The 23,762-nt window shown below is 47.4% G+C and overlaps 1 protein-coding gene across 1 annotated transcript in view; it reads right to left on the minus strand.

Moving 5' to 3' along the window:
• Positions 1 to 23,762, minus strand: part of LOC109873656 (short transient receptor potential channel 5-like) — a 40,272-nt gene that overhangs the window by 6,856 nt on the left and 9,654 nt on the right. The window contains exons 2-9 of the mRNA XM_020465300.2: positions 15,768 to 16,202; positions 15,063 to 15,380; positions 14,550 to 14,753; positions 10,210 to 10,546; positions 9,827 to 9,966; positions 6,370 to 6,692; positions 5,413 to 5,608; positions 3,950 to 4,159 (exon numbers count right to left, since the gene is read on the minus strand). Coding sequence (XP_020320889.2) covers positions 3,950 to 4,159; positions 5,413 to 5,608; positions 6,370 to 6,692; positions 9,827 to 9,966; positions 10,210 to 10,546; positions 14,550 to 14,753; positions 15,063 to 15,380; positions 15,768 to 16,157 — 2,118 coding nt within the window. The 5' untranslated portion in view covers positions 16,158 to 16,202. The remainder of the gene's footprint in view (positions 1 to 3,949; positions 4,160 to 5,412; positions 5,609 to 6,369; positions 6,693 to 9,826; positions 9,967 to 10,209; positions 10,547 to 14,549; positions 14,754 to 15,062; positions 15,381 to 15,767; positions 16,203 to 23,762) is intronic.

A 23,762-nucleotide genomic window follows, 5' to 3' on the forward strand; every position in this document is an offset into this window, starting at 1 on the left:
ACTCAATACTTTGTTGAAGCACATTTGACCGTGATTACAGCTTTGAGTCCTCTTTGGTATGACGCTACAAGCTTGGCACATCTGTATTTGGGGGGTTTCTCCCATTCTTCTCTGCAGATCCTCTCAAGCTCTGTCAGGTTGGATGGGGAGCGTTGCTGCATAGCTATTTTCAGGTCTCTCCAGAGATATTCGATCGGATTCAAGTCCGGGCTCTGGCAGGGCCACTCAAGGACATTCAGAGACTTGTCTCAAAGTCACTCCTGCATTGTCTTGGCTATGTGCTTAGGGTTGTTGTCCTGTTGGAAGGTGATCCTTTGCCCCAGTCTGAGGTCCTGACCACTCTGGAGCAGGTTTCGTCAAGGATCTCTCTGTACATTGCTCCGTTCATCCTTCCCTCGATCCTGACTAGTCTCCCAGTCCCTGCCACTGAAAAACATCCCAACAACATGATGCGGCCACCACCATGCTTCACAGTAGGGATGGTGCCAGGTTTCCTCCAGACGTGACACTTGGCATTCAGGCCAAAGAGTTCAATCTTGGTTTCATCAGACCAGAGAATCTTGTTCCTCATGGTCTGAGAGTCTTTAGGTGCCTTTTGGCAAACTACAAACATGCTGTCATGTTGTCACGCCCTGATCTGTTTCACCTGTCCTTGTGATTGTCTCCACCCCCTCCAGATGTCGCTTATTTTCCCCAGTGTATTTATCCCTGTGTTTCCTGTCTCTCTGTGCCAGTTCATCTTGTTTGCTTAGTCAAGTCAACCCGCGTGTTTTTCCAATACTCCTTTGGCTATTCTCCTTTTCTAGTCCTACTGGTTTTGACCCTTGCCTGTTTCTGGACTCTCTACCTGCCTGTATGCCTTGAACACGAGCCTGTCTGCCACTCTGTACCTCCTGGACTCTGATCTGGTTTTGACCTTTTGCCTGTCCATGACCATTCTCTTGTCTACCCCTTTGGATTATTAAACATTGTAAGACTCTAACCACCTGCCTCCTGTGTCTGCATGTGGGTCTCACCTTGTGCCTTGATACATGTGGCTTCCATAAAGTGGCTTCCATAAAGGCCTGATTGGTGGAGTGCTGCAGACATGGTTATCCTTCTGGAAGGTTCTCCCATCTCCACAGAGGAACTCTGGAGCTCTGTCAGAGTGACCATTGGGTTCTTGGTCACCTCCCTGACCAAGGCCCTTATCCCCCGATTGCTCAGTTTGGCCGGGTGGACAGCTCTAGGAAGAGTCTTAGTGGTTCCAAACTTCTTCTATTTAAGAATGATGGAGGCCACTGTGTCCTTGGGGAACTTCAATGCTGCAGACATTTTTTTTGGTACCCTTCCCAAGATCTGTGCCTCGACACAATCCTGTCTCAAAGCTCTACGGACAATTCCTTCGACCTCATGTCTTGGTTTTTACTCTGACATGCACTGTCAACTGTGGGACCTTATATAGACAGGTGTGTGCCTTTCTAAATCATGTCCAATCAATTTAATTTACCACAGGTGGACTCCAATCAAGTTGCAGAAACATCTCAAGGATGATCAATGGAAACAGAATGCACCTGAACTAAAACTAAAAACTAATTTCATCCATTTTAGAATTAGCCTGTAACGTAACAAAATGTGGAAAAAGTCCAAGGGTATGAATACTTTCCAAATGCTCTGTGCATTGCCTTCATAATCAGCAGTAGGAAAGGTTTGCATTAATATGGAGTGGGCTCAAATTGCACAATTTATATATTTTAGAGCAATGAAAAAGACATGAGCAATTAGCAGTAAATTAATTAAATGACCACCACAGTTTTACATGTATTTCATGGCTTATCCTCCTCTGTCCTGTTAGATGCATCCATACAAGGATCATGTCGGTCTTTTCTTCCGCTATATTTTCTCCTCTTCAACCATACTGCTGATCTAAAGGGTGCATATGCCTTATTATCTTATATCCCTATACATGTGTCTTTTTTTATTCACTTTTTCACCTTTATTTAACCAGGTAGGCTAGTTGAGAACAAGTTCTCATTTGCAACTGCGACCTGGCCAAGATAAAGCAAAGCAGTTCCGACACATACAACAACACAGAGTTACACATGGAATGAAAAAGAGATAGTCAATAATACAGTAGAACAAAAGAAAACAAAATCAACATACAGTGAGTGCAAATTAGGTCAAATAAGAGAGTTAAGGCAATAAATAGGCCATGGTGGCAAAGTAATTACAATATGGCAATTAAACACTGGAATGGTAGATGTGCAAAAGATGGATATGCAAGTAGAGATACTGTGGTGCAAAAAGAGCAAAATAAAAAAATACAGTATGGGAATGAGGTAGATAGATGGGCTGTATACAGATGGGCTATGAACAGGTGCAGTGATCTGTGAGCTGCTCTGACAGCTTGTTCTTAAAGCTAGTGAGGAAGATGGGAATCTCCAGCTTCAGTGATTTTTGCAGTTCGTTCCAGTCAGTGGCAGCAGAGAACTGGAAGGAAAGCCGACCAAAGGAGGAATTGGCTTTGGGGGTGACCAGTGAGATATACCTGCTGGAGCGCGTGCTACGAGTGGGTACTGCTATGGTGACCAGCGAGCTGAGATAAGGCAGGGCTTTACCTAGCAGAGACGTGTAGATAACCTGTAGCCAGTGGGTTTGGCGACGAGTATGAAGCAAGGGCCAGCCAACGAGAGCGTATAGGTCGCAGTGGTGAGTAGTGTGTGTTGGAGGCTATTTTATAGATGACATCACGTAGGATGGTCAGTTTTACGAGGGTATGTTTGGCAGCATGAGTGAAGGAAGCTTTGTTGCGAAATAGGAAGCCGATTCTAGATTTAATTTTGGATTGGAGATGCTTAATGTGATTCTGGAAGGAGAGTTTACAGTCTATCCAGAAACCTAGGTATTTGTAGTTGTCCATGTATTCTAAGTCAGAGCTGTCCAGAGTAGTGATGCTGGATGGGCGGGCAGGTGCGGGCAATGATCGGTTGAATAGCATGCATTTAGTTTTATTTGCATTTAAGAGCAGTTGGAGGCCACGGAAGGAGAGTTGTATGGCATTGAAGCTCGTCTGGAGGTTAGTTAACACAGTGTCCAAAGAAGGGCCAGAAGTATACAGAATGGTGTCGTCTGCATAGAGGTGGATCAGAGAATCACCAGCAGCAAGAGCGACAACATTGATGTTTACAGAGAAGAGAGTCGGCCTGAGAATTGAACCCTGTGGCACCCCCATAGAGACTGCCAGAGGTCCGGACAACAGGCCCTCCAATTTGACACACTGAGCTCTATCAGAGAAGTAGTTGTTGAACCAGGCGAGGCAGTCATTTGAGAAACCAAGGCTGTTGAGTCTGCCGATAAGAATGTGGTGATTGACAGAGTCGAAAGACTTGGCCAGGTCGATGAATACAGCTGCACAGTAATGTCTCTTATCGATGGCGTTTATGATATCGTTAAGGACCTTGAGCGTGGCTGAGTTTGTGTCTGTTGTGTTTAATTGGTTGAAGGCAATGTGCCTGTGTTTTAGCAGGAGTGTGGAGTAGAGCAGTAGAACAGTAGACTATGAGAGCAGTAGAACAGGCAATTGCTGCTAGCAGAGGAGAGAAGTTCAGCTGAATGGGAAACGTCCAGGGAATTGGGAGCATGAGGCAGGGTTGCTTGGCAACATGTGCCTGCTCACTTCAGCTGGAAGCTGGACAACCAGGATATACAGCCCTTAGTCAGTAACATCCCAGCTGGGCCAAACACTGATAGCCCCAACGCTATTCTAAAGCTCTCCATGACATTTACAGGCAAGGATCCTGTTTGGATGTTATATGGAAATAGAAGAACAGGACAATGATGAGTACTAAACCAATCACATGAAAGAGAGTGAACATGAACATCCTTCTCTGATATGACACAGCCAAAGGAAACTGCCTGGTGAAATGTCATGAATGTGTTTACTATGTTGACAGGTTTGTAAATGTTTTACCGTGAACTCCTTTAAGTTCTCGTGTTTCCTCAGTTCGTCAGGGCTGGGCTGGTCCCCTCCACACAGGCGGTTGTACGTCCACACACACAGGTACCACACTGACTTGGGGCTGGGGACAATGTTGAAGGGCGGCGGGAGAGTTCCTCCCTCGTCGAAATAACTCATCCACAGCTTGGTGCGGGCAAACTTCCATTCAATGTCCGCATGGTCCTGTGCAAAGGCATTTAGATATTAAAGGAGGTTGAGGATTCACTAGTAGAATTTAAACTCTTAAATCCTATTCAGTCACTGTTATTATCACAGAGTGATGACAACCCACTTAATAGCAGGGCTAAAATACTTGTTTCCTCATCCTGTAGTTACATCCTGTCTCCCCTTCCATAGATCTGCCTCAGGCAATGAGCTGTTGTCTGAGTGGAGGGGTGAGGGTTTGGTTGGTTGATCAAAGTGTGTGTGTGTGTGTGTGTGTGTGCATGGTGTGTGTGTGTGTGTGTGTGCGTGGTGTGTGTGTGTGTGCATTCGTGCGTGCGTGAGTGTGTGTGTGTGTGTGTATTCGTGCGTGTGTGAGTGTGTGTGTGTGTGTATTCGTGCGTGTGTGAGTGTGTGTGTGTGTGTGTGTGTGTGTGTGTGTGTGTGTGTGTGTGTGTGTGTGTGTGTGTGTGTGTGTGTGTGTGTGTGTGTGTGTGTGTGTGTGTGTGTGTGTGTGTGTGTGTGTGTGTGCGTGTGTGCGTGGTGTGTGTGGTGTACTTAGGTTTTTTCCCACAGCTCCCAGGGAGAGTGATACATGGGCGGAAGGCCTCTCTCCTCATCTTACATAAAGCTCTGGCAGAAAGGTTACATGGAGGAAAATAAAGGATAATAATAATGTCTCTGTGTGATGCAGCACCAGAAAAATACAGACTCTCTGAGGTGAAAACTCACCTTCAATAAAACCTTCATGATCTACATGATATTTTATGACAATTACTCATCCGGTTGTTATTCCTGCAGAGAGTGAGAGACGCTTTGCATAACGTCTTGGAGATAAATTGCAAGACACGCTCAGCATGCAGCAGAAGCACTGATCATTTGTTTTTTTTGCATACCAAAGTCTTTACCCATAAGCACCAGCAAGAACTCCACAAAAAAAAGATGGCCACCCCACTGGGCGAGGACGTCAATTCAATGTCTATTCCACATTGGTTCAACATAATTTAATTGAGATGACGTGTAAACAACGCTGTTTCAACCAGAGTGTAACCAGTGGGATGTGAGTTCCCATAATAAAGGAGCTAGCAGACATCTCTGTGTGTGTGTGTGTGTGTGTGTGTGTGTGTGTGTGTGTGTGTGTGTGTGTGTGTGTGTGTGTGTGTGTGTGTGTGTGTGTGTGTGTGTGTGTGTGTGTGTGTGTGTGTGTGTGTGTGTGTGTGTGTGTGTGTGTGTCTGTGTGTGTGTGTGTGTCTGTGTGTATGTGTCTGACTCACAGCGATGAGCTGATAGGAATTATTCATCATGGCGATGAGCATGTTGAGCAGCACCACCAGGGAGATAACGTTGTAGGTACCGAACATGGTGGCTCCCACAAACTCTGTGAACTCATGGCGTGCCTTCACGTTGGTCACGTACAGGTTGAGCAGGCCGAATATGGACCAGAACAGGGACTGCAGCGTCTCAAACAGCCTGGGGAAGAACACCATACAGAGACAGACTTTCTTTGAGTTTTGTGTTTTTCTACAAAACCCTTTATTTGGACTTTGATGAGCCAGAAACGATTACCATAGTCCTGTAAGCTGCAAATGCAGCGTTGCCAACCAAGAGCAAGGATTAGAAAGCCAGACAGCAGAAGCTTTTGAATCCTAAACTGATATTTTGCATTACAGTAACTCAATGAACCTCTAAAATCTCCCAAAACAGATGGAGGCGAGAGACACAAACGGCTCATTCTCCAGAATGACTCAGGGGCTGAAGGAAGAAAATGAGATTTAGTACACTGCAGTATATTTTATTCATTACGGGAGAGGGAGAGGATTATGTGTATACTGTTAGTTTCTCTGTGAAACATCGGGACAAATCAAAAGGGCTTTTCTATTGTAATAGGTATTGGAGTATAAGACCCTGTTTTGTACCTGCCATCCTCCTCCTGCTCCTCTTCCCAAACACTTCTGTCTATTTACATCTCTTCATATTCTCCTCCTCTCTCAATTTATTTCAAGCTCCTTCCTCTACCCTCCTTCCTCTACCCTCCTCCCTCTACCCTCCTTACTTTACCCTGCCTTCTACTTCTTCACTCCCTCCCTTGTCTCAGAATGTACTGGTCCCGTCCATCCCTCTATACACCCTTCTTTCTGTTTATCCAAACCCCTCCTTTTGTCATTACACAGTATCTGTCTTTCTCCGTTCTAATTTCCCCAGGACAAAGGGTCTCAGATGAGATGACTCACGTAGAGAAGGCGTTGTTCTGCTTCTCACAGCGGATGCCCTTGCAGTTGTTGGGCTCGTCCGAGGCCTTGGTCTCGTAGTAGAAGTACAGCTGGTTGAGCCCGTTGGCGAAGGCCAGCAGCACCAGGCAGTAGATGAAGAGGAACTTGAGGATGTCCAGCAACATGCGTCCCAGGGAGATCTGCAGAGGTCCCAGGTGGGAGTTGGCTGTGAACAGGGAGATGAGGCGCAGGGAGCTGAAGATGTTGGCGATAGCAAACAGGGCCTCGGCTATCAGCGTTGGGTGCCACATCTCCCACTCCTCCCGCGGCCGAGAGCTGTTGTACTGTTGTGGAGACAAGAGAGAGAGAGAGAGCTGTTGTACTGTTGTGGAGACAAGAGAGAGAGAGAGCTGCTGTACTGTTGTGGAGACAAGAGAGAGAGAGCTGTTGTACTGTTGTGGAGACAAGAGAGAGAGAGCTGTTGTACTGTTGTGGAGACGAGAGAGAGAGCTGTTGTGCTGTTTTGGAGACAAGAGCGAGAGAGAGAGCTGTTGTACTGTTATGGAGACAAGAGAGAGAGAGAGAGCTGTTGTACTATTGTGGAGATGAGAGAGAGAGAGAGAGAGAGAGAGTGTGAGAGAGAGAGAGAGAGAGAGAGAGAGAGAGAGAGAGAGAGAGAGAGTGTGAGAGACAAAGAGAGAGACAAAGAGAGAGACAAAGAGAGAGAGAGAGAGAGAGATACAATACAGAAATACACTACGGAAAAAGAAGGAACAGCATGTCAGAAATCAGCTCAATGTAATTGAAGAATCCATAGACTCTAACCACTTCTGGGAAAATTGGAAAACACTAAACAAACAACAACACGAAGAATTATCTATCCAAAATGGAGATGTATGGGTAAACCACTTCTCCAATCTTTTTGGCTCTATAACAAAGAATAAAGAGCAAAAACATATACATGATCAAATACAGATCTTAGAATCAACTATTAAAGACTACCAGAACCCACTGGATTCTCCAATTACATTGAATGAGTTACAGAACAAAATAAAAACCCTCCAACCCAAAAAGGCCTGTGGTGATCAATGAATATTGATCATATTTGATCAATGAAATGATCAAATATACAGACAACAAATTACAATTGGCTATACTAAAACTCTTTAACATCATCCTTACCTCTGGCATCTTCCCCAATATTTGGAACCAAGGACTGATCAGCTCAATCCACAAAAGTGGAGACAAATTTGACCCCAATAACTACCGTGGAATATGCGTCAACAGTAACCTTGGGAAAATCCTCTGCATTATCATTAACAGCAGACTCGTACATTTCCTCAATGAAAACAATGTACTGAGCAAATGTCAAATTGGCTTTTTACCAAATTACCGTACAACAGACCATGTATTCACCCTGCACACCCTAATTGACAACCAAACAAACCAAAACAAAGGCAAAGTCTTCTCATGCTTTGTTGATTTCAAAAAAGCCTTCGACTCAATTTGGCATGAGGGTCTGCTATACAAACGGATGGAAACTGGTGTTGGGGGTAAAACATACAACATTATAAAATCCATGTACACAAACAACAAGTGTGCGGTTAAAATTGGCAAAAAACACACACATTTCTTCACACAGAGTCGTGGGGTGAGACAGGGATGCAGCTTAAGCCCCACCCTCTTCAACATATATATCAACGAATTGGCGCGGGCACTAGAAAAGTCTGCAGCATCTGGCCTCACCCTACTAGAATCCGAAGTCAAATGTCTGCTGTTTGCTGATGATCTGGTGCTTCTGTCACCAACCAAGGAGGGCCTACAGCAGCACCTAGATCTTATGCACAGATTCTGTCAGACCTGGGCCCTAACAGTAAATCTCAGTAAGACCAAAATAATGGTGTTCCAAAAAAGGTCCAGTCACCAGGACCACAAATACAAATTCCATCTAGACACTGTTGCCCTAGAGCACACAAAAAACTATACGTACCTTGGCCTAAACATCAGCGCCACAGGTAACTTCCACAAAGCTGTGAACGATCTGAGAGACAAGGCAAGAAGGGCATTCTATGCCATCAAAAGGAACATAAATTTCAACATACCAATTAGGATTTGGCTAAAAATACTTGAATCAGTCATAGAGTCCATTGCCCTTTATGGTTGTGAGGTCTGGGGTCCGCTCACCAACCAAGACTTCACAAAATGGGACAAACACCAAATTGAGACTCTGCACGCAGAATTCTGCAAAAATATCCTCCGTGTACAACGTAGAACACCAAATAATGCATGCAGAGCAGAATTAGGCCGATACCCACGAATTATCAAAATCCAGCAAAGAGCCGTTAAGTTCTATAACCACTTAAAAGGAAGCGATTCCCAAACCTTCCACAACAAAGCCATCACCTACAGAGAGATGAACCTGGAGTAGAGTCCCCTAAGCAAGCTGGTCTTGGGGCTCTGTTCACAAACACAAATCAGACCCAACCAAATCATGAGAAAACAAAAAGATAATTACTTGACACATTGGAAAGAATGAACAAAAAAACAGAGCAAACTAGATTGCTATTTGGCCCTACACAGAGAGTACACAGCGGCAGAATACCTGACCACTGTGACTGACCCAAAATTAAGGAAAGCTTTGGCTATGTACAGACTCAGTGAGCATAGCCTTGCTATTGAGAAAGGCCGCCGTAGGCAGACATGGCTCTCAAGAGAAGACAGGCTATGTGCTCACTGCCCACAAAATGAGGTGGAAACTGAGCTGCACTTCCTAACCTCCTGCCCAATGTATGACCATATTAGAGAGACATATTTCCCTCAGATTACACAGATCCACAAAGAATTCGAAAACAAATCCAATTTTGATAAATTCCACAGTGTGCCATCACAGCAGCAAGATTTGTGACCTGTTGCCACGAGAAAAGGGCAACCAGTGAAGAACACACACCATTGTAAATACAACCCATATTTATGCTTATTTATTTTATCTTGTGTCCTTTACCATTTGTACATTGTTAAAACACTGTATATATATAATATGACATTTGTAATGTCTTTATTGTTTTGAAACTTCTGTGTGTGTAATGTTTACTGTTCATTTTTATTGTTTATTTCACTTTATATATTCACTTTATATATTATCTACCTCACTTGCTTTTGCAATGTTAACACATGTTTCCCATTCCAATAAAGCCCTTGAATTGAATTGAATTGAATTGAATTGAGAAAGAGAGAAAGAGAGAGAGAGTGGGAGAGAGAGAGAGACAAAGAGAGAGAGAGAGACAAAGAGAGAGGGAGAGAGAGACAAAGAGAGAGAGAGAGAGAGAGAGAGAGAGAGAGAGAGATGCTGTTCTGTTGTGGAGACAAGAGAGAGGCAGAGAGAGTACTATTAGCTACATGTCAGAAGGCCACGGTTATGTTGGAATGTGTACGTTGGCAAGAATAAATAGACAGGAATTTCTTAACCCTCACAACCCACCTTGAAGTAAGCAACTAGTTTGAGTGAGATGGTGGCCAAGTAGAGAGAGTTCATGGCAAAGTCCATCAAATTCCACCAGTCATGGACGTACTCAGTGAAGCCGCCGTCCCACATCTCCTTTATCTCAGCCCAGATGAAGCCTGAAGGGCAGACAGGTGTCCGTCAGTAAGACATGTGACATTGCACACTGCAATTAATGGCACCTGTCACAATAGTTTTACAGTGTAAACGTGTAACTAGTCCAAATCAGAAACAGATTAATTCAGCTTTGAATTTTTCAATATCAACCCAATTACAAGTTAGAACCTGTTAGAGTTTTATCTAACGATAAAGGTAGCTCTCCCCAGTCACCTTTTCGCCCCCCACCCCATCCCTCTGCTCACCCAGCACCCAGGGAAGGATCATCCACTCCACCACGGTGGGTGGCGGGCCCTGGACGTGCAGGTCTGTTCTCACGATGTGCTGGGAGGCCAGGAGGAGGAGGAAAAGGAAAGTCAGGTAGGAGGCTGTGTGGCAGATGAACTTGATGAAGGGCTTCTTGATGAAGAGGCCCAGGCCACTCCTAGGGGCCAGCAGGTAGACCAGGGAGAAGATGGGGAAGAGCAGGCCGATGGTGAAGCAGGTGACCAGCTTGACCGCCCAGTGGCGTCTGCGCCACCCAGGGAAACCGTCGTACCACAGGGTGGCCAGGAGCTGCTGGCAGTTTGGCTGGGACACAAACTGGAGAGGAAGACAGTGACAGATACAGGAAAAAGATCCATAAGGGAAATCAAAACAAAAGTATCAGACTGAGCCAGTGTTGTACAGAGTGATAGTACGTCCAACCACCAAGAAATTCCTAAAACCTAATACAATAGAAGCATGCTGGGGTGGAGATCGTACATATCTTTAATATGCTTCTGCCACGTAGTGCTTCAGAGGTGATGTGTACTACGTAAAGTCCCAGGCTCTCGTCAACTTTCCTGCAGTAAAACTAACTTCCCTGTGTTAGTCCCTGGAGCTAACCTCCCACATATGACCTCTGACCTTGACACAGAACAGAAAAAAGGGGGTGGAGGTCGGGCTACCTTCTGAGAATTCATAGGCGAGTAAACTCCCACTGCCAACGTGCAATCATTGGGAAATAAAATGGATAACCTACAATCAAGATTATACTATCAACGGGACATTAAAAACTGCAATATCTTATGTTTCATAGAGCCGTGGCTGAACGATGACACAGATAATATAGAGCTGGAGGGATTTTCCATGTACCAGCAGGACAGAGAAGCTACGTCTAGTAAGACGGGGGGCGGGGGAGTGTGTCTATTTGTCAATAACAGCTGGTGCGCAATGTCTAATAATAAAGATGTCTCTAGGTATTGCTCGCCTGAGGTAGAGTACTTTATGATAAGCTGTAGACCACACTATCTAAGAAGAGTCTTCTCATCTATATTATTCGTAGCCGTCTATTTACCACCACAAACCAATGCTGGCACTAAGACCATAAGCAAACAAGAAAATACTCATCCAGGAGCGGTGCTCCTATTGGCTGGGGACTTTAATGCAGGCAAACTTAAATCAGTTTTACCTCATTTCTACCAGCATGTCACATGTGCAACCAGAGGAAAAAAACTCTAGAACACCTTCACTCCACACACAGAGATGCATAGAAAGCTCTCCCCCGCCCTCAATTTGGTGAATCTGACCATAATTCAAGCTTCCTGATTCCTGCTAACAAGCAAAAACTAAAACAGGAAGTACCAGTGACTCGCTTAATACGGAAGTGGTCAGATGACGCGGATGCTACGCTACAGAACTGTTTTGCTAGCACAGACTGGAATATGTTCCGGGATTCATCCAATGGCATTGAGGAGTACACCACCTCAGTCATCGGCTTCATTAATAAGTGCATCTACGACGTCTACCCCACAGTGACCGTACGTAAATATCCCAACCAGAAGCGATGGATTACAGACAACATCCGCATCAACCTAAAGGCTAGAGCTGCCACTTTCAAGGAGCGGGATACTAATCCGGACGCTTATAAGAAATCCCCCTATGCCCTCAGATGAACCATCCAACAAGCAAAGCGTCAATACAGGATTAAGATTGAATCCTACCACACTGTCCTTTCCCACCTGGACCAAAGGAACACCTATGCGAGAATGCTGTTCATTGACTACAGCTCAGCGTTCAACACCATAGTGTCCACGAAGCTCATCACTAAGCTAAGGACCCTGGGACAAATCACCTCCCTCCGCAACTGGATCCTGGACTTCCTGATGGGCCTCCCCCAGGTGGTAAGGGTAGGCAACAACATGTCTAATACGCTGATCCTCAACACTGGGGCCCCTCAGGGGTGTGTGCTTAGTCCCCTCCTGTACTCCCTGTTCAAACATGACTCCAACACCATCATTAAGTTTGCTGATGACACAACAGTAGTAGGCCTGATCACCAACAATGATGAGACTGTATGGAGGAGGTCAGAGACCTGGCAGTGTGGTGCCAGGACAACAACCTCTCCCTCAATGTGAGCAAGACAAAAAAGCTGATCGTGGACTATAGGAAAAGGCGGGCCAAAACAGATCCCCATTAACGGGGCTGTAGTGGAGCGGGTCGAGAGTTTCAAGTTCCTTGGTGTCCACATCACCAACGAACTATCATGGTCCAAAAACACCAAGACAGTCATGAAGAGGGCACGACAAAATGTTTCCCTCTCAGGAGACTGAAAAGATTTGGCATGGGTCCTCAGATCCTCAAAAAGTTCTACAGCTGCACCATCGAGAGCATCCTGACCGGTTGCATCACTGCCTGGTATGCTAACTGCTCGCCATTTGACCGTAAGGCACTACAGAGAGTAGTGCATACAGCCCAGAGGAAAGCCAAAAACATTGTCAAAGACACCAGTCACCCAAGTTATAGACTGTTCTCTCTGCCGCACGGCAAGCGGTACCGGAGCGCCGAGGCTAGGTCCAAGAGGCTCCTTAACAGCTTCTACCCCCAAGCCATAAGACTAGTGAACAACTAATTAAATGGCCACCGGACTGTTTACATTGACCCCCCCCCCCTTTGTTTTTACACTGCTGCTACTTGCTGTTTATTATCTATGCATGGTCACTTCCTCCCTACGTACATGTACAAATTCCTCATCTAACCTGTATCCCCGCACATTGACTCGGTACTGGTACCCCCTGTATATAGCCTCGCTATTGTTACTTTATTGTGTTACTTTTTATCATTTTTGACTTTAGTTTATTAGGTAAATATTTTCTTAACTCTTTCTTGAACTGCACTGTTGGTTAAGGGCTTGTAAGTAAGCATTTCACGGTAAGGTGAATGTTGTGTTCAGCGCATATGACAAATAAAGTTTGATTTGATTGTGGATGCATAGGGATGAGGGACCAACGACCCGATTTGAACGACTTTACTAACTGTGGCATGCTGGGTAACCAGTCCCAGCAGAGCAGCTGATTCTATCAATCCCAAACAGTAGTTCCCCCTCCTCCCAAGTGTGCATATATATTGGATGCACATGCTGAATTCAACTAGTTTAACCCTGCTGTCTTCCCACCGCCCCCATGCCCCCCGACTTCTCCCTGACAACCAGGCACTCAACTCCCACGTGAATGTGCTGTCCTTCATCTCTGACCATCTACCTCTAGAATGATTGCTGTTTTGAATAAGGTAACTTTAACCAACCATAAGATGTCTGAATGCTGACTGAACTGAGTGTGTTGCTGACTGTAGTGGTCTGAGGATGAAGGATGAAAGAGCTGTAGCCTACTTGCTGACCGAGGCATGATTATTCTACCTGGCCTTTTCCCCAGTGTGGTTGGTTAGGTTCTCTTAACAGCCCTGCAGACCTGGAGAAGACTGAGAATTTATTACACTGCAGAGAGAAATACAGTATTCAGCTCACAACAAAGGAGCAGCCAAATGCCAGCATTCCAATCAAGAGGAGTGTGTGCGTGTGTGTATGCGAGTGAGGATGAGTGTGCGCTTTTGTTTGGCCCACACATATGTGAGGGTGTGTTTGTCAGACCTCTCCCGGGGTACAAAAGGGAAGGAAAGACAGCGTGCCAAATTTATTTTATACCAACAAAAAGAAGCAACAGAATGGCAGAATTCTCAGTGGTATAGTAAACTGTGAATAGATCCCTTTAGTTGGCAATGAGAGAACACAAGCCAGCTGATCACCCAAGCTCTCGACTTGCCTGTGTCTCGTTTCATTTAGACTTAAACGCTGTGACTCACTTCTACATGCTATTCCTGTAGATATTTTTTTACAAATAGATGGTGAGATGACTACAATTTCTGACACAACTCAAATTGGTCCTGTTATCACTGTTCAATATCAAGACGATTTGAATTAAAGTGCTCGACCATCAAGCTTCCATTGTCTACAGATCTCTTCTAGTCACTGCTCTCTTCTCAAATGTCAGGTTCATTTCCTCTAGTGTGCTAGATTATTATTAGTCAAGTGTTTTGTCACTGTCACTGACAGCAACTGACATTTTGCTGCATAAAGAAATATCCTAGGAAACAACGCATGGAAATTCATCATTGGCACTCTAGTGATATTATCACAAGCATACAGGAAGATGTGCTTGTTGAAATAGGTAACACTGCCAGCATAGTGCCCAGTGAGCACTTCACCTGATACAGTGCCAATCCATTCAGCTAAGGACACCCTCACTATACCAGACATCTTCTGCATGGCCCTCTCTCCTCTCCCTCTCACCTCTTTCTGGTGGTACTTGATGGCCAGTTTGAGCTTGGCCAGGTCGCGGCAGTCCTTTGGGTCCAGCTCCTCACTGAGGTAGTCACGGTGGTTGAGGATGGTCTCCAGCTCTCTGGAGCTCCTGGCCTGGTCCAGCAGGTCCTTGGCAAACAGCTTACACTGTTGGGACAGCTCCTCGTACTCCTGACGGAACTCATTCTCCACCTGGAAGAGTCATAAACTAGTTAAAACCCCTTTATAAACCCTTCATAAACCCTTAACACAACTGGGACAGCTCCTGGTACTCCTGACGGAACTCGTTCTCCACCTGGAAGAGTCATAAACTAGTTAAAACCCCTTTATAAACCCTTCATAAACCCTTAACACAACTGGGACAGCTCCTGGTACTCCTAACGGAACTCGTTCTCCACCTGGAAGAGTCATAAACTAGTTAAAACCCCTTTATAAACCCTTCATAAACCCTTAACACGACTGGGACAGCTCCTGGTAATCCTGACAGAGCTCGTTTCCCACCTTGCTCAGTTCTTTCAGCTCCCAGCCCAGGCGGAAGGCGGTCAGGATGGGGTCTTCGCTGGACAGGGCAATGAGGGACGGGCTAGCTAGGGTCTTGTAGACATTGAGGCGGGAGCGGGAGTGGCGCAGGCTGTCCACCTCTGAGCTGGACACGCACGCCACGCAGTCACAGCGGATCTGGTGTGGCCGGGGGATGGTGACTTTGCGCTGGACCAGCAGTTTGATGATCTCGTAGTTGTTTGTGTGAGCTGCCAGCATGATGGGTGTGATGTCAGGGGTAAACTCTGAGAACTGGGTATCCATCATCAGGTTGGGCACCTGGAGAAGAGAACAGGGGGTTGGGGTGGAGAGGGATTAATGAGTGCGTCCGGGCAAGAGCATAACCTGTATAACTTACATAACATGTATATAACCAGGAGAACATATACATAACATGTATATAACCAGGAGAACATATACATAACATGTATATAACCAGGAGAACATATACATAACATGTATATAACCAGGAGAACATATACATAACATGTATATAACCAGGAAAACATATACATAACATGTATATAACCAGGAGAACATATACATAACATGTATATAACCAGGAGAACATATACATAACATGTAACCATCTTGCTAATTGGGCTACAGTAAGGACCTTATAGGCCTAGGCTACTAGCTGAAATGTGCTCCTAAGGTCCACCTTACCTGTTTCTCTCCACTGGGCCTGCGGTGGGACAGCAGCAGTTCCACGGCGCCCACCACCTCCTTGCGGATGGCGTAGAGCAGCGCGTCGCCCACGTGCACGCCGTGGTTGAGCAGCAGCTCCATCACCTCCAGGTTTTCGTTCTCGATGGCGATGAGCAGAGCGCTGCGCCCCAGCGGGTCCAGGCAGTTCACGTTGATGTTGTAGTAGATCTCCGCCTCCTGCAGGGCCAGCTTCACCCCGGCATAGTCGCCCTTCTCCACCGCCGTCAGGTACGCCCGCTCCTCCACTGACAGCTCCGCTTCCGCCCGCACGATCTGCAGTGGGATGCGGTCGCGGTACGGTGAGTAGCTCGCCTTCTTGTAGTACAGCTGGGCCATGGGATTCATCATGTGCACACAGTCAGCGTCACTCGCGACCTACTGGGAGATTGGAATCTGGGGGCAAACAAAAAACAGCATGGGTTCATTTTGTTCTCCACATATTGTGGAGTAGGACAGTGCTGAAAGCCTAAAAGGCTTTGTATGGTCATACAGCATTTACTGTGATGCGGCCTCTGCAGAAGTCAAAGCAAATATAGATTTTGTGGTTCGCGGAGCAGCGCAGAGCTGTTGTGAAGGAAGATGTCAAGGAAGTGAGTTTGTGTTTATACAGGACTGACCTAGTGTCAGCCAATCATGTCAATGCGGAGCTATACGGAGCCCTCCAGATTGTTAAAAAATTTGAGAGTAGCACGGCGATGCGATTTCGGAGCACAATTTGGCCTCTGCGTGCCTACGCGTCACACCCTCCATACGGCGCCTCCGACACACATTTTCGGATCGAGCATAAATTGGATTGCCAAATTCACACCACAGCGAGCAATGTTTTATATTCCTGTCTTGGACTTCTATTCTATTCACATAGAGGGTTCCACTCCCGCTCAAGCCAGGTTATTGGCCCCATGCTAATCCGGTCATTTTTTCAGCCTCCTCCTATGATGTTGCTCCACACAGCTGAATGTATCAGTAGGATAAACGGGCTCTTTGATCACTGCAAGAGTTGTTTTTTCCAGGAAACTGACAGCAGAGGGGAAGAAGCCCATAGAAGATGGAACTAGTGGGGCCCCTCTGCCACCCCACCGCCATCACCTCGTCTTTCTAAAATGATCTGCCGAAATTGTTGCAACCCCTATTACTAGCCTGTTCAACCCCTCTTTCATATCGTCTGAGATTCGCATAGATTGGAAAGCTGCTGCGGTCATCCCCCTCTTCAAAGGGGGAGACACTCTAGACCCAAACTGCTACAGACCTATATCTATTCTACCCTGCCTTTCTAAGGTCTTTGAAGGCCAAGTTAACAAACAGATCATTTCGAATCCCACCGTACGTTCTCCGCTATGCAATCCAGTTTCAGAGCTGGTCACGGGTGCACCTCAGCCACGCTCAAGGTCCTTAACGATATTATAACTGCCATCAATAAGAGACATTACTGTGCAGCCGTATTCATCGACCTGGCTAAGGCTTTCGACTCTGTCAATTACAACATTCTTATTGGCAAACTCAACAGCCTTGGTTTCTCAAATGATTGCCTCGCCTGGTTCACCAACTACTTCTCTGATAGAGTTCAGTATGTCAAATCAGAGAGCCTGTTGTCCAGACCTTCGGCAGTCTCTATGGGAGTGCCACAGGGTTCAATTCTCAGGCCGACTCTCTTCTCTGTATACATCAATGATGTCGCTCTTGCTGCTGGTGATGCTTTGATCCACCTCTACGCAGACGACACCATTCTGTAAATCTCTGGCCCTTCTTTGGACACTGTGTTAACTAACCTCCAGATGAGCTTCAATGCCATACAACTCTCCTTCCGTGGCCTCCAACTGCTCTTAAATGCAAGTAAAACTAAATGCATGCTCTTCAACCGATCGCTGCCCACACCTGCCCGCCCATCCAGCATCACTACTCTGGACGGTTCTGACTTAGAATATGTGGACAACTACAAATACCTAGGTTTGTGGTTAGACTGTAAACTCTCCTTCCAGACTCACATAAAACAAAATTAAATCTAGAATCGGCTTCCTATTTTCCAACAAAGCATCCTTCACTCATGCTGCCAAACATACCCTTGTAAAACTGACCATCCTACCGATCCTCAACTTTGGCGATGTCATTTACAAAATAGCCTCCAACACTCTACTCAACAAATTGGATGCAGTCTATCACAAAGCCATCCGTTTTTTAACCAAAGCCCCATATACTACCCACCACTGCAACCTGTACGCTCTCGTTGGCTGGCCCTCGCTTCATACTCGTCGCCAAATCCACTGGCTGCAGGTCATCTACAAGTCTTTGCTAGGTAAAGCCCCGCCTTATCTCAGCTCACTGGTCACCATAGCAGCACCCACCCATAGCACGCGCTCCAGCAGGTATATCTCACTGGTCACCCCCAAAGCCAATTCCTCCTTTAGCTGCCTCTACTTCCAGTTCTCTGCTGCCAATGACTGGAACAAACTGCAAAAATCACTAAAGCTGGAGACTCTTACCTCCCTCACTAGCTTTAAGCACCAGCTGTCAGAGCAGCACACATATCACTGCACCTGTACATAGCCCATCTGTAAATAGCCCATACAATCTTCCTCATCCCCCATACTGTATTTATTTATTTATATTGCTCCTTTGCATCCCAGCTACTTGCACATTAATCTTCTGCACATTCTACCATTCCAGTTTTTAATTGCTATATTGTAATTACTTCGCCACTATGGCCTATCTATTGCCTTATCTCTCTTATCCTACCTCATTTGCACATGTTCTATATAGATTTTTCTACTGTATTTTTGATTGTATGTTTGTTTATTCCATGTGTAACTCTGTGTTGTTGTATGTGTCAAACTGCTTTGCTTTATCTTGGCTAGGTCACAGTTGCAAATGAGAACTTGTTCTCAACTAGCCTACCTGGTTAAATAAAGGTGAAATAACATTTAAAAAATAAAACCTCATAACCCATCTACCACCCCACTGCCACCCCCCCCATAACTCATCTGCCACCCCACCGCCACCCCCTCATAACCCATCTGCCACCCCACTGCCACCCCCTCTTCACTCTGGTCCTCATTCCCCAACCAGCCAGAGCCAGCGCTGTGGCCCCACACAGCCCCGCAGGGCCTGCAGTCTCTGGAGCTCCAGTCACACACATCCATATTCATGGCACCACATGGAGAGGGAGTGGAGGCTTGGGGGTAGCGCACCGCAGGGGATCAGCGCGGTGCGCTACCCCCAAGCCTCCACTCCCTCTCCACCCCTCATAGCCTGGTTCCTCTCTAGGTTTCTTCCTAGGTTTTGGCCTTTCTAGGGAGCTTTTCCTAGCCACCGTGCTTCAACACCTGCATTGCTTGCTGTTTGGGGTTTTAGGCTAGGTTTCTGTACAGCACTTTGAGATATCAGCTGATGTACGAAGGGCTACATAAATACATTTGATTTGATTTGATTTGATAGGAGAGAAATTGACTTTAGAAGTGTGCTTGCTTTTCCCTCAGCCTGGTCTTGCATGAGTGAGCCCCCTGCTTCAGGGCCTCTGCAGGAGATATGGGTCCACTCCAAGCTGAGCCATGGCTAACAAAACACTTCCACTGTATTTTCTGCAGCGTGTGGATGGCTGGATGGTTTAAGTGCTGCTGGTGGGAGCTTAATCTCTTGGGGACGGTGACCTTGGCAAGACTGTCACTACCTCAGGTACCTAGGGACCTGCTCAAATCACTTAGATTTGACAAACATAGTAAGGTGATTGGCCAGACCGGCCAGAGAGGGTGGATACGTCTGTACATAAGCCAAGCTTGTTAGCCCCTGATCCCTTGGTAATTGAACCAACCATTGACTTAATCAATACAACTGAGCCACCCTTTGAGGTGGCTGACATGCTGGTGTTGACTCTGTCCTGGTTACACCAGTATTACATTCCCTCAGGTATAATGGAGATTGGAACACTGCAAACACACAGAACAATTCTTGGCACGGAATCTCGACGAGGGATACTCAGTGGAACGTGTATGCTGGGAGTCGAGAAGCGAGTGAATAATTTAATAAACAAACAAACAAACAAACATGGACAAAACAAGAAACACAAGCAGCGTATAGACATGAAACAGAAGCCAAAACAATAATTCCTGGGGAAGGAACCAAAGGGAGTGACAGATATAGGGAAGGTAATCAGGAAGGTGATGAAGTCCAGGTGAGTTTGAAGAGGTGCTGGTGCACGTAATGATGTTGACAGGTGTGTGTAATAATGAGCGGCCTGGTGACCTAGAGCCCCAGAGAGAGGGAGTATACATGACAGTACCCCCTCGCCGATAAGTAGCTCCATCTGCAGGACGCCGACCAAAAGGACCCCGGGAACCAGGAGCGGACCGGTCGCCTCTGCTGAGGCGCGGGAACCTGGCGATCCAGCTGAGGCAAGGGAACCTGACGAGCCGGCTGAGGCATGGGAGCCTGACGAGCCGGCTGAGGCATGGGAGCCTGCCGAGCTAGCTGAGGCATCCTCTGTAGACTCGGCAACACATGCCGGCTGAGGCAACCTGACATGCCAGCTGAGGCATGGAAGCCTGATGAGCCAGCTGAGGCATCCTCGGTTGCTCCAGCAGCGGCACACGGACCCGACGTCACCTACCAACACAAAAAAACTGATGCTCCCCTTTGGTGAGGCGTTATTCTGTAATGTGTACGCTGAGAGTCAGGAAGCAAGTACAGGGAGTGAATATTTGAATAAATAGATGAACATGGACAAAACAAGAAACACGAGCAGCGCACAGACATGAAACAACGGAACAGAAACAATAACGCCTGGGGAAGGAACCAAAGGGAGTGACATATATAGGGAAGGTAATCAAGGAAGTGATGAAGTCCAGGTGAGTTTGAAGAGGCGCTGATGGTGACAGGTGTGCGTAATAATGAGCAGCCTGGTGACCTAGAGTGTAACGGTTTTCTTCCTGGGAAGGAGAGGAGGACTAAAATGCAGCGTGGTTATTGTTAAGCCTCTTTAATAAAGACGAAAACGTAAACACTATTACAAATACAAAATAAGAAAATGTGGCAAAACCGAGACAGTCCTAACTAGTGCAGAGAACACAGAGACAGGAAACACCCACCCACAAGATACCTAAAGAATATGGCTGCCTAAATATGGTTCCCAATCAGAGACAACGATAAACACATGCCTCTGATTGAGAACCACTCCAGGCAACCATAGACTTACCTAGAACACTCAACTGAACACAACCCCATAGACTACAAACCCCTAGACAAAACAAGACACATAAATCACCCATGTCACACCCTGGCCTAACCAACATAATAAAGAAAACACAGAATACTAAGACCAGGGCGTGAAAGTACCCCCCCCCCCCCCCCCCCCAAAGGTGCGGACTCCCGGCCGCACACCTAAACCCATAGGGGAGGGTCTGGGTGGGCGTCTATCCACGGTGGCGGCTCTGGAGCGGGATGTGGACCCCACTCCAACATAGTCTTAGTCCGCTTTCTTAGTGTCCTTTGAGTGGCGACCCTCGCCACCGACCTTGGCCTAAGAACCCTAATAGAGGGCCCCACTGGACTGAGGGGCAGCTCTGGACTGAGGGTCAGCTCGGGACTGAGGGGTAGCTCAGGACTGAGGGGTAAGCTCAGGACTGAGAGGTAGCTCAGGCTGGTTGACGGCTCTGGCAGCTTCTGGCTGAATGGCGGTTCTGGCGGATCCTGGCTGACTGGCAGCTCTGGCAGATCCTGGCTGACTGGAGGCTCTGGCAGATCCTGGCTGACTGGAGGCTCTGGAAGATCCTGGCTGACTGGCGGCTCTGGCAGATCCTTGCAGACTGGCAGCTCTGGCAGATCCTTGCAGACTGGAGGCTCTGGCAGATCCTGGCTGACTGGAGGCTCTGGCAGATCCTGGCTGACTGGAGGCTCTGGAAGATCCAGGCTGACTGGCGGCTCTGGCAGATCCTGGCTGACTGGCGGCTCTGGAAGATCCTGACTGACTGGCGGCTCTGGAAGATCCTGACAGACGGGAGACTCTGGCGGCTCATGACAGACGGGAGACTCTGGCGGCTCATGACAGACGGGAGACTCTGGCGGCTCATGACAGACGGGAGACTCTGGCGGCTCAGGACAAACGGGAGACTCTGGTGGCTCAGGACAAACGGGAGACTCTGGCGGCTCAGGACAGACGGGAGACTCTGGCGGCTCAGGACAGACGGGAGACTCTGGGGGCTCAGGACAGACGGGAGACTCTGGCGGCTCAGGACAGACGGGAGACTCTGGCGGCTCAGGACAGACGGGAGACTCTGGCGGCTCAGGACAGACGGGAGACTCTGGCGGCTCAGGACAGACGGGAGACTCTGGCGGCTCAGGACAGACGGGAGACTCTGGCGGCTCAGGACAGACGGGAGACTCTGGCGGCTCTGGACAGACGGGAGACTCTGGCGGCTCTGGACAGACGGGAGACTCTGGGGGCTCTGGACAGACGGGAGACTCTGGCGGCTCTGGACAGACGGGAGACTCTGGCAGCTCTGGACAGACGAGCGACTCTGGCAGCTCTGGACAGACGGGAGACTCTGCTAGCACTGGAGAGGAGGAAGGCTCTGGCAGCGCTGGACAGACGAGGCGCAATGTAGGCCTGGTGCGTGGTGCCGGCACTGGTGGTACTGGGCCGAGGACACGCACCTCAGGGCGAGTGCGGGGAGCTGCCACCGGAGGGCTGATGCGTGGAGGTGGTACTGGATAGTCCGGACCGTGCAGGCGCACTGGAGCTCTTGAGCACCGAGCCTGCCCAACCTTACCTGGATGAATGCTCCCGGTCGCCCTGCCAGTGCGGCGAGGTGGAATAGCCCGCACTGGGCTGTACAGGCGAACCGGGGACACCATGCGCAAGGCTGGTGCCATGTATGCCGGCCCAAGGAGACGCACTGGAGACCAGATGCGTAGAGCCGGCTTCATGACACTTGGCTCGATGCCCACTCTAGCCCGGCCGATACGAGGAGCTGTTATGTACCGCACTGAGCTATGCATCCGCACTGGGGACACCGTGCGCTCCACAGCATAACACGGTGCCTGCCCGGTCTCTCTCGCCCCCCGGTAAGCACAGGAAGTTGGCGCAGGTCTCCTACCTGGCTTCGCCCCTCATCTGGTTGCATCACCGCCAGGTATGGCAACTGCTCGGCATCTGACCGTAAGGCGCTACAGAGGGTAGTGCGTACAGCCCAGTAGATCACTGGTGCCAAGCTTCCTGCCACCCAGGACCTACAGTATATACCAGGCGGTGTTAGAGGAAGGCCCAAAACCTTGTCAAAGACTCCAGTCACCCAAGCCATAGATGGTTCTCTCTGCTACCGCATGGCAAGGGGTACCGGAGCGCCAAGTCTAGGACCAAAAGGCTCCTTAACAGCTTCTACCCCCAAGCCAGAAGACTGCTGAACAATTAATCAAATGGCCACCGGACTATTTACATTGAACCCCCCCACCCTCCCCCATCTGTTGTTACACTGCTGCTACTCACTGTTTATTATCTATGCATAGTCCCTTCACACCTACCTACATGTACAAATTACCTCGACTAACCTGTACCCCTGCACATTGATTCGGTACCGGTACCCCCTGTATATAGCCTTGTTATTGTTATTTTATTGTGTTACTTTTTATAATTTTTTACTTTAGTTTATTTAGTAAATACTTTCTTAACTCTTTCTTGAACTGCATTGTTGCATTCGGCGCATGTGACAAATAAAGTCTGAATTTATTTGATTTAATATGTTAACAAAACCCAAATCACTTGAACCTTTTCAAGTTACACATACAGGTATTGTCTTTGCTTTAGAGGCTCCTGAGCATTCCTGTCAGCATCCATAACGCCTTCATCTCTAACCACAATCCCACAGGATGTCTGAATTATATAGCCTAGCCTTCACTCCAATTATAGTGTTGAAGGCTAAATAAAAGAGTTTGGCATTGTTAAAATAAACCTACTGTAAATGACTCCTT

The sequence above is a fragment of the Oncorhynchus kisutch genome, linkage group LG29, assembly GCF_002021735.2.
Source record: "Oncorhynchus kisutch isolate 150728-3 linkage group LG29, Okis_V2, whole genome shotgun sequence".
Lineage (NCBI taxonomy): Eukaryota > Metazoa > Chordata > Actinopteri > Salmoniformes > Salmonidae > Oncorhynchus > Oncorhynchus kisutch.